Below are 13,881 nucleotides of genomic sequence, written 5' to 3'. Positions count from 1 at the left end.
TATGACTTTTTTTTCCTCAGAATTCACATTTAAAGTCACAAGTGCACAGTCAGAATTGTGAGATACAAGCTGACAATTGCAAGTTATAACATCAGAATTGTGAGAGATAAAACTCTTTGTGTGGTAGGGGGAGTTGTCACCAAAACTTGCCTCAGCTGAAGGCAGTCAATCCGATAGATGCATGTGAACAAACATACAGTGCAGCCTGGGTCTCCTTTTATTGTTTTGGCACTTTACACAATATATAATTCCTTCATTTTTACCCCAAATGCAGGGAGTCCTGCCACCAGCGGGAGCCACAACGGTACACACAATACACTCGAGTCGTGAAAAATAAAGGTGCTTCACAATGCAATTTTTTGTCTAAATGGTTCCATAAAGGACCTTTAACATCTGAAGAACCATTCTGTCTCACAAAAGGTTCTTTGTAGCAAAAATTTATGAAACTTAACCACGTTCAAGTGTTTATAAAAAAGAAATGCATGAAGCTAGATTAAAATGTTTTTATTTACAAGCAAATGACCTCTTCTTTCTTTGGATGTTTTGTATGTTCAGATACTCATATAACAAAATATTCACAAAATTAATATCTAAATAGGGACATAGTAGTTTAAGTCAGCTTAAAATAATTTGTTACCCTGCTGCCTTAAAATTTTAAGTTCAGTCAACTAAAATAAGTTTAGTCAACTTGAAATGGTAAGTTGTACTAAGTAACAACTTAGATATTTGTTTCTGCTAAACTTAACAGATGGGTAAGTAACCCAGCTGCCTTAATTTTAAGTTGATTCAACTCAGATATCTACGTTGTGTGTGTGTATATATATATATATAGAGAGAGAGAGAGTATAATTTAACATTTCAAGTTGAATAAACTTTATTGAGTTGACTGAATTTAAAATTTTACGGCAGCCAGGTTACAATTTATTTTAAGTTGACTCAACAAATTGATTTTTACAGTGTAGTAGTATACTTAAAGTATGATGTGAAGTTCAATTAAAGAAAACTGACGAGTGTACTTGCAGTATAAAACTATTGCAAGTAGTTTACTCAAAGTGTACTAAAAATGCGTAAAGTATTTAATTAGTAAACTATCCGTATACCTATAGGATCACTTTTAGTATACTTGCAGTACAAACTAAAAACACAGATGTAAACTAGTTGTGTTTTACTACTGTTATATTTTTATATACTAGAAAATGGGCCAATTTAGTCCCAAGTAGTATTGAAATTGTACACTTAAAACATACTACTATCACACTGATATTTTGTATACTTACTACATAAAGTAAACTTAAAAATATACTTGAACTTTACTTAAGTATACTTAATAAAATAAACTATACGGATACAATACGGATTGTTTCAAAGCAGCTGTACAGTTATAAACAGGAAAACAATGATGCAAAACAGCTATAAAAAATAATAATATCGTTGTCATTTAATTTACCTAATATGTAGGTCATAATCTACCATAAATCTTAAGAAAATTATTTGTGATATTTTGGAAAACCCAGCTATAGTTAAGTATTACCTATGTATAATTGTAGTACTCTATACAGTAAAATACAGTTGTTCCCGTAAGGAGCTATATTGTTAGCTAACCTAATGTATAGTCAGTTTGATTCGAACATGATCATTATATTTTATATTTTTGACTAGACACCAGTTAATTTACCAAAGTAAACACATTTTAATGTTAACACTTTTAGTTTATTTTTAAGTGAAAAGCACCAAATCAACGTGATTTTACACCAACAAGCAGACTTTTGGTGAGGAGAGTCAAAAGGAAAGATATTTTCACTCAGCGTGTGCTGATGGATTAAATCAGGAGTGTTTGATATAAGGAAAATATTGTAAATGTGTACTGTTGTGGTTCAGGAATAGAGTTGGTTAAGCATTGCTCTACAGAATCATGATGAGTCCAAAGATAAGGGTTTACAGAGCAAATATTTGTTTTAAAGACAAATTCCTACATTACCCATCTGTCACTGTCAGTCATAACTAGACAATGACGGTAAACACTTGAATGCTGCACACTTATAACAATTTTTTATTTTTTTGTAATATGAAATTTGTAATATGTAAATCTGCAATACGTTATCTGCTTGTTAATGTCTAATTGCTTTATGATAATGGTAATGTGGATACAAAACCCAAAACGTTTGTGTTTTTGTCCCATTGGTAATCTTTGTATAATAAAACGAAGAAAAAAGGCTTTAATATGTGGCGCGGATCATGGTTTTGTATATCAGGTGATTTAATGGATTAATGCACCAATGAAAGAGCACATAGGGAAATGCACATAGGGAACCACCCTCGAAACCACCATAATAAAGCCACGTGGCTTTATTATGGTGGTTTCGAGGGTGGTTCCCCATGATTTTGTTTTCTTTAATGTGGACACATTGATATGGAAGCTTGTTTCCACCACAGAATAAAAAAAAGTAATTTTTATCTCACAATTCTGACTTTTTTTTTTAGAATTGAGATAACAACTGCACGTCAGAATTGTGAGATACAAGCAAGCAATTGCACGTTATAAAGTACAGTTCTGAGGGGAAAATGTCAGTTCACAAGCCTGATATTTTCTTGCAAATATGAGTTTATGTCTCACAATTTCTTTTTTCTGAGAGGTTGAATAGCTAGCTAAACCTTTAAAAAATCATTTGGCTCTTAATATTAACAGTCAAAAAAAGCTAAGTATTAGAGACATGTCTTTGAATAAACAAATAGATGCAATTTAATTTTGAGGTGTTTTCAAATAACTGCCAAATAATAATATGCAAAATAGCATTAAATTACATAAAACAAATGTTTGTATAATGGCCTAAGATAAATATTTGATTTCACTGCCCTGTAAAGTTTTATGTTTTGACATGTGATTGGCCACTGCTGGATTTAGTCATGTGATAAAGCATTTAAAAGAACGCACTCAGGACAATAAACACCACAAATCACATTTGCATCCCTGAACACTATGAAGACAGTTGCTGTCCTTCTGCTACTGACTGGACTGTTGGCCTGTGGACGAGGTGAGTGACTTTAGTAGCATAATATTTTTGTGTTATTTGATATTTGAATATATTCAGAACTGAATTTGGTTTGATATCCTTCTCTACACAGGCTGGAAGAACGACTATGATGGGAATCTAAATTTTAACTGTCCTGCAGGCCAGTCGATATACTCCATAACGAGGTGAGTACTGCTTATTAATGTGTTCAGAGCGTTTATAAACATGATTAACTATGAAGTTGCATGCAGATCCCACCTTTAAAAACTGAGTTTTGGGAGAAGGCACCCACCAATATCAGTTTAAGTTATTTAAATACATTATATACATTTTCTTTCCCATTCCCATGCCACGTTATCCAGTTTGGTTCATTCCGTATTGGTGTAAACACTGAGTACACATGCATACCAAGTCTACAAGTCACTGTTGACAACTGGTTGAATTGCAGAAAATGCACTTTAATACCCTAAAATCAGGGCTTTCCTCCCACCTTGCTCAAATTCTAGTTTTGAGCCACTATTAATATGTGGGAGACTCTCCCAGAAGGATTTGGGATGTCTGTGTATGTTAAGGTTGGCTTTGCCATAAATCAACATCATAAATTGTTAGAAAGCAGCATAGCCTTTAAAGGAGAAGTCCACTTCTGGAAACACAAATGTACAGGTAATGTACTCACCCCCTTGTCATCCAAGATGTTCATGTCTGTCTTTCTTCAGCCGTAAAGAAATTGTTATATATAATATTCTGTATATATAATGGACTGCTATGGTGCCCGATTTTGAACTTCCAAAATGCAGTTTAAATGAGGTTGTAAATGATCCCAGCCAAGGAAGAAGGGTCTTATCTAGCGATTTTCAATAAAAAATACAATTGATATACTTTTTAAGCTCTTGCTCTCCCTGAACTCTGTGTATTCTGGCTCAAGACAGTTAGGGTATGTCGAAAAACTCCAATAGTTCAAAACTTCAAAAATTATTTCAAGATCATCCTACATCGCTGCAGAAGTACCGACCCAGTCTTTGCAAAGTCAACATGCAAAGAAGATCAAACACCCTTGTTTTTCGACATACCCTAACTGTCATGAACCGGAAAAAAGGCAGAGCAAGACAAGATGAGCGTTTGACATTAAAGCGTATATAAATTGTGTTTTTTTTTATATATATATATATAAATAAATATCGTTTTGCTAGATAAGACCCTTCTTCCTCGGTTGGGATCATTTACAACCGCATTTAAACTGCATTTTGCAAGTTCAAAATCGGGCACCATATCAGTCCATTATATGGAGAAAAAACCTGAAATGTTTCCCTTAAAAAACATAATTTCTTTACGGCTGAAGAAAGAAAGACATGAAGATCTTGGACGACAAGAGGTGAGTACATTTGTCTGTCAATTTTTGTTCTGGAAGATTTTTACTTTAACATTTAAATGCAAATTGTAATATTAAATTTTGCATTTTCTTTCTCCATTCCAACTTACGTTAAAAAAGTGAACACAACAATAAGCGTGAGGACCGGCGTTGGGATCTCACCTGTCAAGCCACCTACGGCCAGAGTGGACAATGTCACTGGACAGGTTACATCAATGACTTCGACCAAGTGATCCTCTTCGAGTGTCCAGCACAACACGTGGTTGCAGGAATGAGCAGCTTCCACAGCAACCCCCATGAGGACAGACGGTGAGCTCTGATCGACTGATTCTCATCTGTAAACTTTGACTCTCTTGAGCTCATTTTGAACTGATCCCAATCCTATGTTTTCACACAGCTGGAAATTTTACTGCTGTAAAAGTTCATGTGTTTCTACAAGCTGTCATTGGACCACGTACGTGAACAACTTTGATGAGTACTTTCACTGGACTGTGCCTTCCCGTAACGTTCTGGTGGGCATTCACAGCTACCATCAAAATCGTCAAGAGTGGGTAGAATCTATTTACTCTATTAAATTATTTCTAATGATTAATATGCAAAGCTAGTCAGATGTGTCTGATTGTGTTCTCTGTTGTTCACTAATGTGTTGTACTTCTTTCAGAGATCGGCGATGGGCGTACAAGGTCTGTGTCAAGTACAATGTTTGATTTCAAGAGTCAAAACTCTCTTACAGTTCATGATGAATATTCTCTCATGATCCTCTGAAATAAATGCATGTTGAAAACGAACACTTGCAGCTCATCTATGTGTGTTTGTATGAGTCGATAGGCTGAAATCATTGGATTAAAACATACATTTTACATTTTCAGGAACATTATCATTGATTTGACCAACTCTGTTAACGGCAGGCTAACTAAGTAACCTCTAAAGGTCCTATAAATAAGTCTCTAAATGTGCCAAATTCAGACAATGGCCAAAAAAAGTTTTTTTTTTTTTTTACAATGTTACAATTCATTCCAGCACCAGGGTTGCCAGGTTTTCACAGCATAACCCACCCAATTGCTACTCAAAGCTAGTTCAAAACTAGCCCAATTGCATTTCGAGGGGGGTCCCCTAGTAATTTCAGATTTCAGGGGATACATATCACATTATTGTGGTTGCTTCAACCGCGGCAACAGTGTTAAAGTAGCTTAATTCCGTGGGAAAACCACGGACTTGGCAACCCTGTCCAGCACGTTGGGGTTGTAAAAATGATTCTGTGGTGAAGCAAATACTACAGAAAAAAATAATGTAGCCTAATTTCTACATTTTTTTTTAAAGAATTTTACTTAACTTAATCAGGTAAAAACTTACAAAATATAAATGAATTGCATTTTTTTAATGAAAAAAACTTTTTCAGTGTGTGTAGCAGCTCATAATGTAAAAAGTGCACATAATGTGAAAAATATTATATTTTTAATGTAATAAAATGTTCATAATGTAATAACTTTTGTTAATTTTTTTCAAAAATCTTGAGCTCGTAATATAATAAAAAAATGTTAAAAAACAGTATTCTCTAAGTCTCAGGTGTCTCCAAGAATGTGTCTGTGAAGTTTCAGCTCAAAATACCCAACATATCATTTATTACAGTATATCATTTTGAAAATGTCCATTTTGAGTGGAAGCAGAAACATGCTGTTTTCGTGCATGTCTCTTTAAATGCAAATGAGCTGCTGCTCCCCGCCCCTTTTCCAGAACAGGGCTGTGCTTTTACAGCTCATAGCTGTGTTGCCAGGTTACTTTAACACTGTTGCTTCGAGTTGTTTTTCCATGTCCGCAACCCATATAACGTAATATTTGATTATCATGTCTATCACGCTGAAATCATGCATTTTAAAACCAGTTAAACTTCTGATATAGAGTTTTCTGAGTGCACACATTTGAAGCGTGTGCATGGAAAGTATCACATCATGTGAGTACTGTGAGTACAAGTTCTCTTTCATGTCTTATTCCACTTAAACTGCCAAATACACAAGTTTACGTTAAAAACACATGGGAGTTACATAAACAGTTGTGAACATGTCTGTGAAGGTAAACAGCTGGGAATAAAACTGCATGTTTATATTAGATCTGTGTGGCAGCAGCATAATATACAGTAAATAAATCAATAAATCCGCTGATCACTGATGTCTCAGTTGAGGCTGGGACTAAATAGTGTTCTTTGCTCATCTGTGCAGCCAACGGCAGAACAGTAGGCATGCTTTGCTCGAACTTTTGGCATGCCGTTAGAACTCTTACACCATCGCAAAAACACAACGGTGGTGCCATGGGTGAAAATATTATAATAAGATCCCCTCACCACATCACGAGTGGAGTGAAATCTAACATGCTCATTTTTTCATACGCTTGCAGAAAAGGGCTTACCAAAAACACAATTACTGGGTTGTTGTTTTTCACGCTTTGAGTTTGTAAATACACTGATGTCATTTATACATTACATCATTTACACACAGTTTGTTGTTTTTCATTATCTACAAATATGAAAAGCATCTCTATAGGGAATCATGTTGCTAAAATTATAAATAAATTTGACATTCTTGTGGACATCAACAACCATTTAAATCTTTTAAACAACTCTGTCTCAAAAATTGAATAAAAAACTTTTTTTTTAATTTAGTTCATAAAACGTATGAGCGACTCAAAATAATAGACAATGTCATAATCATAAAATTGGTAACCTTTTAAAGAAAATGTTGTTCACTTTGTAGCCTAAAAGACTACTTTACATTTACATTTTGTGCTGAAGTTTACTATTTTGTAAGATTGTGGCGACCAATTGGCCGGACAATTAATCAGGCTGTTTTGCCTTTTAAATTAGGTGCATCTGTGATCTATTTATCCATCTGTTTATCCATCCTTCCAAAATCAGGAATCATACTGAAATTTTAAAGGCACTGTTTAGGCAATATCAAGCAAGTGTGCAGCTGTTGTTAATCACATTGGGTGTGTAATATTGCTTTTATATTTTTGACTTACATTTTAGACAGTGTTGGCAGTTACATCATGTTTTTTCCTACTCTGTTAACAAAAGTAGTTCTAAAAGAAGCCAAATCAGAATCAATACAGTGAACAGTGAAGCATCCCAAGCATACTAAATGCTCAAACCAGGCTTTGAATGTGGCTAATTCAATCTTAACTACATTTTATTATTCTAGTTTAATCCGATCTGCACCCATTATGTTTGATTAACTCATTGTTGGGTGTATTTATTGCTCGGAAGCCATCTGAAACCCATTTTTGTACTTGTGTATAAAGACGTTGCCACAGAGCGGTAATTTGCCCTAATAAGACGTCACCTGCAGTGTGAAGAGTTGAGAGTGTTATTTCCAGGAGAGAATCTCAAACACACACTGAAGGTCGAATGATTGATCTGGATCTAAGTATAAACATTGATTAAAAGCGCTTAAAAACTCCCGATCTCTTTCCCCAAAGGTTATCGGAAACCCAGCCTCATTTGTCCTGCTATTGATGCTCCTTCCTCACCCAGGAGTCTGTCTGTCTGTCTGTCCATCTGTAGAGCTGAAACCTGAATTACTTTTACACAAACAGTAAGTTTAAAACTATTTCTGCAGTGTCCATATGTATACAATGCATAGTATGCTAATTTTCTGTATGCATGAATCCGCTAAATACAGCTCAAGTACACTGAAATCCGTATAGAACCCATGTTTGAGTGGCATACTATCATGCAACTTCTACTATATTGCAGTATGCAATGTGTAAACTGTGAATACAATGTGATTACCTACTACATTTGCTGAAATCTAATGTATACATCTGAGGAAACTGCATGGGATACTGTTTGAAACAATGCAATGTACTTCATGTGACATCCCATAATTAGTGAACTGGAGGTGGGGAATAGTAATTAAAAATGTAACATTGTAATTTAATCTTTGCAGCACGTTTCCAGTCAAGTCAAATCAAGTCATCTTTATCTATATAGTGTTTTATACAATACAGATTGTTTCAAAGCAGCTGTACAGTGATAAACCTATGTATAACTGAAGTATTCTCTGCAGTAAAATATAGTTGTCCCCATAAGGGTGATCTGATATCTGAACCCTTAACGTTAGCTAATCTAATACAATATATATGTTAACATATTTTTAAAAACATAATTTTAAAAACATGATTTCATTTTACTGAATCAGCTTGATTTTACACCGACAAATATAATTTTCATGGGTTAGATTAAGACTGTTGGTGAGGAGAGTCAACAGGAAAGACATTTTCATATTTTTTTCACTGCATGCTTCATTAGGAAAATATTGTAAATATGTTGTTCCTCCAGGAACAGGGTTGGGAAATAGAATTATGATGAGTCCAAAGATAAGGGTTCACAGACTAAATATGTGTTTAAAGTAATTTTCATTCATTTACCCAACATTTACACAGGGGATGATGGTAAACACTTGAGTGCTGCACTTATATATCAGTTTAATATTGTTCATATAAAATATGAACAAACAACAAAAACACTCTCCATTTAGTGTGCAATTTGTAATATGTAAATCTACAATACATAATCTGCTTGTTAATGCTTTTTGATAATAGGCTTCAGTGGTTTCTAGAGTGGTGTTTTTTTTTTGTGGACACATTTATATGGAAGTTTGCACAACAGAATTTAAAATAATGTAATATCTAAAACAACATTAAATTATACAAAACAAAAAGATAAATATCTTGATTACAGTGGCCTGTACATTTTTCCTGTTTAGTCTCAGACTGGCTGATGCTGGATTTAGTTATGTGATAAAGCATTTAAAAGGACGCACTCAGGACAAGCACTGTCAAAAGCGTAGATAAACACCACGAATCGCGTTTGCATCCCTGAACACTATGAAGACGGTTGCTCTGCTTCTACTTCTGACTGGACTGTTGGGTTGTTCACAAGGTAAATGACTTTAGTAGCATAATTTTTTTGTGTGTGTTATTTGGTATTTGAATATATTCCAAGCTAAATTTGGTTTGATATCCATCTCTACACAGGCTGGCAGAACAACTATGATGAGCCTCTAAATTTTATCTGTCCTGTAGGCTATTCGATAGCCTCCATAACGAGGTGAGTTGCTCTTTTTAATGTGTATTGAGCATTTATTAACATAATAAACTGTGAAGGCTTTTTTGAATTCACAAGTTGTTTGCAGATCCCATCTGCAAAAGCAGATTTTTGGGAGATGGCACCCACCAATATCAGTTTAAATTAATTTAAATTAAATTATCATTTAAAAAAAAATCCCTTTTTTCCCCCATTCATTCATGCCACGTTACCTGGTTTAATTCATTTGTGAAAGCTCCTTAGCCTTTAAAATTGATATGCAAATATAGATGCAATTTTACTGCAATTTTTTTCCTCTATTTCAACTTATTTTAACAAAGCAAACACGACAATAAGCGTGAGGACCGGGTTTGGGACCTTACCTGTCAAGCCACCTACGGCCAGACCGGACAATGTCACTGGACAAGTTACGTCAATGACTTTGACCAAGTGATCCTCTTTGAGTGTCCAGCACAACATGTGATCGCAGGAATAAGCAGCTACCACAGCAACCCCCATGAGGACAGACGGTGAGCTTTGACTGATCTTTAAACTTTAACTTAATAGAGCTCAGTTGAGCTAATGCCAAAACAATGTTTTCACACAGCTGGCGGTTTTACTGCTGTCAAAGTGTGTGCACTTCTGCAAGCTGTCATTGGACCTCGTACGTGAACAACTTTGATGAGTACTTCCACTATGCTGTGCCTTCCCGGAATGTTCTAGTGGGTGCTCACAGCTACCATCAAAATGCTCAAGAGTGAGTAGAATTTATTTACTCATGTTATTTCCAATGATTAATATGCAAAGCTAGTTGAACATGTCGGATTTTGTTCTCTGTTGTTCACTAATGTGTTATCCTTCTTTCAGAGATCGACGATGGGCGTACAGGGTCTGTGCCCAATACAATTGTTGATTCCAGGATTTAATACTCTCTTACAGTTCATGATGAATATTCTCTCATGATCCTATGAAATAAATGCATGTTGAAAACAACACTGGTGTGTGTGTGTATGTGTCGATCATTGATTTGACCAACTATTGACAGCATAAAATCCAAAATGTGCCAAATTCAGACATTGGCCAAAAACATTTTTTCACAAATTTAAAATTCATTCCAGCACGGTGGGATTGTAAAAATGACTTTGTGAAGTAAATACTACAGAAAAACAAATATAGCCTGTCATGAGTGCTGTCACGAGCTTAAGGGCACCCCATCCTGTACCCTTTACCATTCACCCCAGACTTCATTTTCCATAACTCTTGGTAAAGGATACAAGATGGGATGCCCTCAAGCTCGTGGCAGCACTCATGACAATCAAAACAAGGTAAATTGTTTTGAGATGTGAGTGTGTGTATGTGCCATTCCTATAGTGATAGACTGATGAGAGACAGGTGATTGCAATTGATAAAGAGTACGGGCAAAGAATTATGGAAAATGGAGTCCATGTTTGGATCCTTGGGCTCTTACCTTGTTTTGATTGTTTGCTGCCTGCCCTGACCAATGCCTCTTTGTGGATTGCTCTTTTTTTTCGTCATCTGCTCCACCGTGGGGATCTTCTGGCCTGTCTGCTCAGCTGTGGTGGTTAGTTCCAGTCTGGTGCTCTTCAACTCCACCTACTCTGCCCCGGTGGTCTTCAGTTCTAGTCTGGTGTTCTTCAGCTACGCCCTTGTGGACCTCTGATCCACCTGCTCTGCCCTGGTGCTCTTCAAGTCAAGTCAAGTCACCTTTATTTATATACCGCCTTTAACAATACAGAATTATGGCAAGGCGGCTGTACAGTATTAAATAGGAAATAGTACATCAACAATGCAAAAGGGCAACAATAAGCACTCAATTTTCAGGTAAAGGTAGTTAATCAAATACAATAAAATAAAATATCATGTGAAGAGAAAGTGTCCCCAGCTAAGCAAGCCAGAGGCGACAGCGGCAAGGAACCAAAACTCCATCGGTGACAAATAGAGAAAAAAACCTTGGGAGAAACCAGGCTCAGTCGGGGGGCCAGTTCTCCTCTGGCCAGACGCAGAGGACTCACCAGGTTCCCGTGGTCTTGTGGCGACAGCCGTCTAGGTTCACTGGGGATCCGTCTCTGGGGCTCATCTAGTCGATGTGATCTCCGCTGACATTCAGGGCTGTAGAGGTCGTCTCTAGATGCTGATCCACCGTCTGGGCTGGGTACGGATTGGATCCGGGGGACTGCAGTGACCATCTGATCTGGATACGGACTGGATCTGGTAGTTAAGGTGACCTCGGAATAAGAAAGAAACAGACTAATATTAGCGTAGATGCCATTCTTCTGACGATGCACTGAGTACATCGGGTGTTATGGGAAGTGTTCCCGGTTCCGGTTGACCTAATTAGTGCAGCCTAACAATCCTTTAACGGATTTGAATTGTAAGAATATGTTGACGTGTTATGTGTAAGCAAGGTTAAGTAGAGATGGGTCTTTAATCTAGATTTAAACTGACAGAGTGTGTCTGAGTCCCGAACAGTGTTGGGTAGATTGTTCCAGAGTTTGGGCGCTAGATAAGAAAATGATCTGCCGCCCGCGGTTGATTTTGATATTCTAGGTATTATCAAATTGCCAGAGTTTTGAGAACGCAGCGGACGTGAAGGACTATAATGCGATAAGAGCTCGCTCAGGTACTGGGGAGCTAAACCATTCAGGGCTTTATAAGTAATTAGCAAGATTTTAAAATCTATACGATGTTTAATAGGGAGCCAGTGCAGTGTCAACAGAACCGGCTAATATGATCATACTTTCTGGTTCTAGTAAGAACTCTAGCTGCTGCATTTTGGACCAGCTGGAGTTTGTTTATTAAGCGAGCAGAACAACCACCCAATAAAGCATTACAATAATCTAACCTTGAGGTCATAAACGCATGAATTAATGTTTCAGCATTTGACATTGAGAGCATGGGTCGTAATTTAGATATATTTTTGAGATGGAAAAATGCAGTTTTGCAAATACTAGAGATGTGGTTTTCAAAGGAAAGATTGCCATCAAATAGCACACCTAGGTTCCTAACTGATGACGAAGAATTGACAGAACAGCCATCAAGTATTAGACAGTGTTTTAGGTTATTACACGCTGAGGTTTTAGGTCCAATAATTAACACCTCTTTTTTTTCAGAATTTAGCAGTAAGAAATTACTTGTCATCCAATTTTTTAACTCAACTACACAATCCGTTAGTTTTTCAAATTGGTATGTTTCGCCGGGCCGCGAAGAAATACAGAGCTGAGTATCATCAGCATAACAGTGAAAGCTAACGCCATATTTCCTGATGGTATCACCCAAGGGTAACATGTAAAGCATAAAAAGTAATGGCCCTAGTACTGAGCCTTGCGGTACTCCATACTGCGCTGACCGATATGATACCTCTTCATTCACTGCCAGGAATTGATGGTGGTCAGATAAGTATGATTTGAACCATGCCAATGCACTACCAAAAATGCCAACATAATTTTCAAGTCTGTTCAAGAGAATGTTGTGGTCAACAGTATCGAACGCAGCACTAAGATCCAGTAGCACTAACAGAGAGATACAACCACGATCGGATGACAAGAGCAGATAATTTGTAACTCTAATAAGAGCAGTCTTCAGTTCCGCCCTTTCACATTTTATTGGTTGGTAGATGCACTGGAGACCCGATTACAGCACTCCCTGGTGGAAAAAAACAGCATATGCTGGTTAGGTATGTTTTGGCGCTGGTTTAAGCTGGTCCTTTGCTGGTTTATGCTGGTACTTAGCTGGTTTATGCTGGTCCTTTGCTAGTTTATGCTTGACCAGAAACATGACCAGCATAAACCAGCACCAAAACATACCTACCAGCATATGCTGCTTTTTTCACCAGGGCTTAAACACAAAAAAGGTAGATTTTTGTGATATGTCACCTTTAAACAGCCATACAACTGTTATTGTTATTAAACATAATGCAGTTTATATAATTTATACATAACATAATTTATACACATAAGAGTTTGTTGTTTTTCATTATGTACAAAAATAAAAAGCACCTCTGTAGAGGATCATGTCGCTAAAATTTTAAATTAATGTGACATTTTTTTTTAGACAACAACAGCCATTTATACATATCTCAAAAAATGATAAAAAAAAAAAACCTTTTTAAAACTTTTTTTGTTTTTATATATATATATATATATGTACTTCTGGTTCAGAATGACTCAAAATAATGGAGAATGTCATAATCATAAAATTAACCTATTTAGCCTAATGGCCTACTTTGCATTTATATTTTGTGCTAAAGTTGATTATATTGTAAGATAATTATTATAGGTGTGTTCAGGTGTGTTTGATTAGGAAAATATTATAAAATTGTACTGTTGTTCTTCCTCCAGGAACAGGGTTGGGAAACATTGCTCTACAAAAACCACATGAGTCTAAAGATAAAATTTTACAGA

At 36.2% G+C, this 13,881-nt stretch overlaps 2 protein-coding genes across 2 annotated transcripts; both read left to right on the top strand.

Moving 5' to 3' along the window:
- The first annotated feature begins 2,935 nt into the window (after positions 1 to 2,935).
- LOC127180420 (hemagglutinin/amebocyte aggregation factor-like) lies at positions 2,936 to 5,168 on the top strand. Its single transcript, XM_051134436.1, has 5 exons — positions 2,936 to 3,032; positions 3,124 to 3,196; positions 4,501 to 4,689; positions 4,778 to 4,927; positions 5,042 to 5,168. Exons 1-5 carry the CDS (start codon positions 2,978 to 2,980, stop codon positions 5,085 to 5,087), a joined length of 513 nt encoding a protein of 170 aa, XP_050990393.1. The 5' UTR covers positions 2,936 to 2,977; the 3' UTR covers positions 5,088 to 5,168.
- A 4,003-nt stretch (positions 5,169 to 9,171) lies between these two features.
- Positions 9,172 to 10,453, top strand: LOC127180419 (hemagglutinin/amebocyte aggregation factor-like). The gene is made up of 5 exons (XM_051134435.1): positions 9,172 to 9,316; positions 9,412 to 9,484; positions 9,802 to 9,990; positions 10,068 to 10,217; positions 10,328 to 10,453. The coding sequence occupies exons 1-5, from the start codon at positions 9,262 to 9,264 to the stop codon at positions 10,371 to 10,373; spliced, it is 513 nt and encodes a 170-aa protein (XP_050990392.1). The 5' UTR covers positions 9,172 to 9,261; the 3' UTR covers positions 10,374 to 10,453.
- The last annotated feature ends 3,428 nt before the right edge of the window (positions 10,454 to 13,881 follow it).

This window comes from Labeo rohita, chromosome 18, assembly GCF_022985175.1.
Source record: "Labeo rohita strain BAU-BD-2019 chromosome 18, IGBB_LRoh.1.0, whole genome shotgun sequence".
NCBI lineage: Eukaryota > Metazoa > Chordata > Actinopteri > Cypriniformes > Cyprinidae > Labeo > Labeo rohita.
Note: the sequence above shows the minus strand (reverse complement) of the source record. Positions and strands in the feature narration are given on the sequence as shown.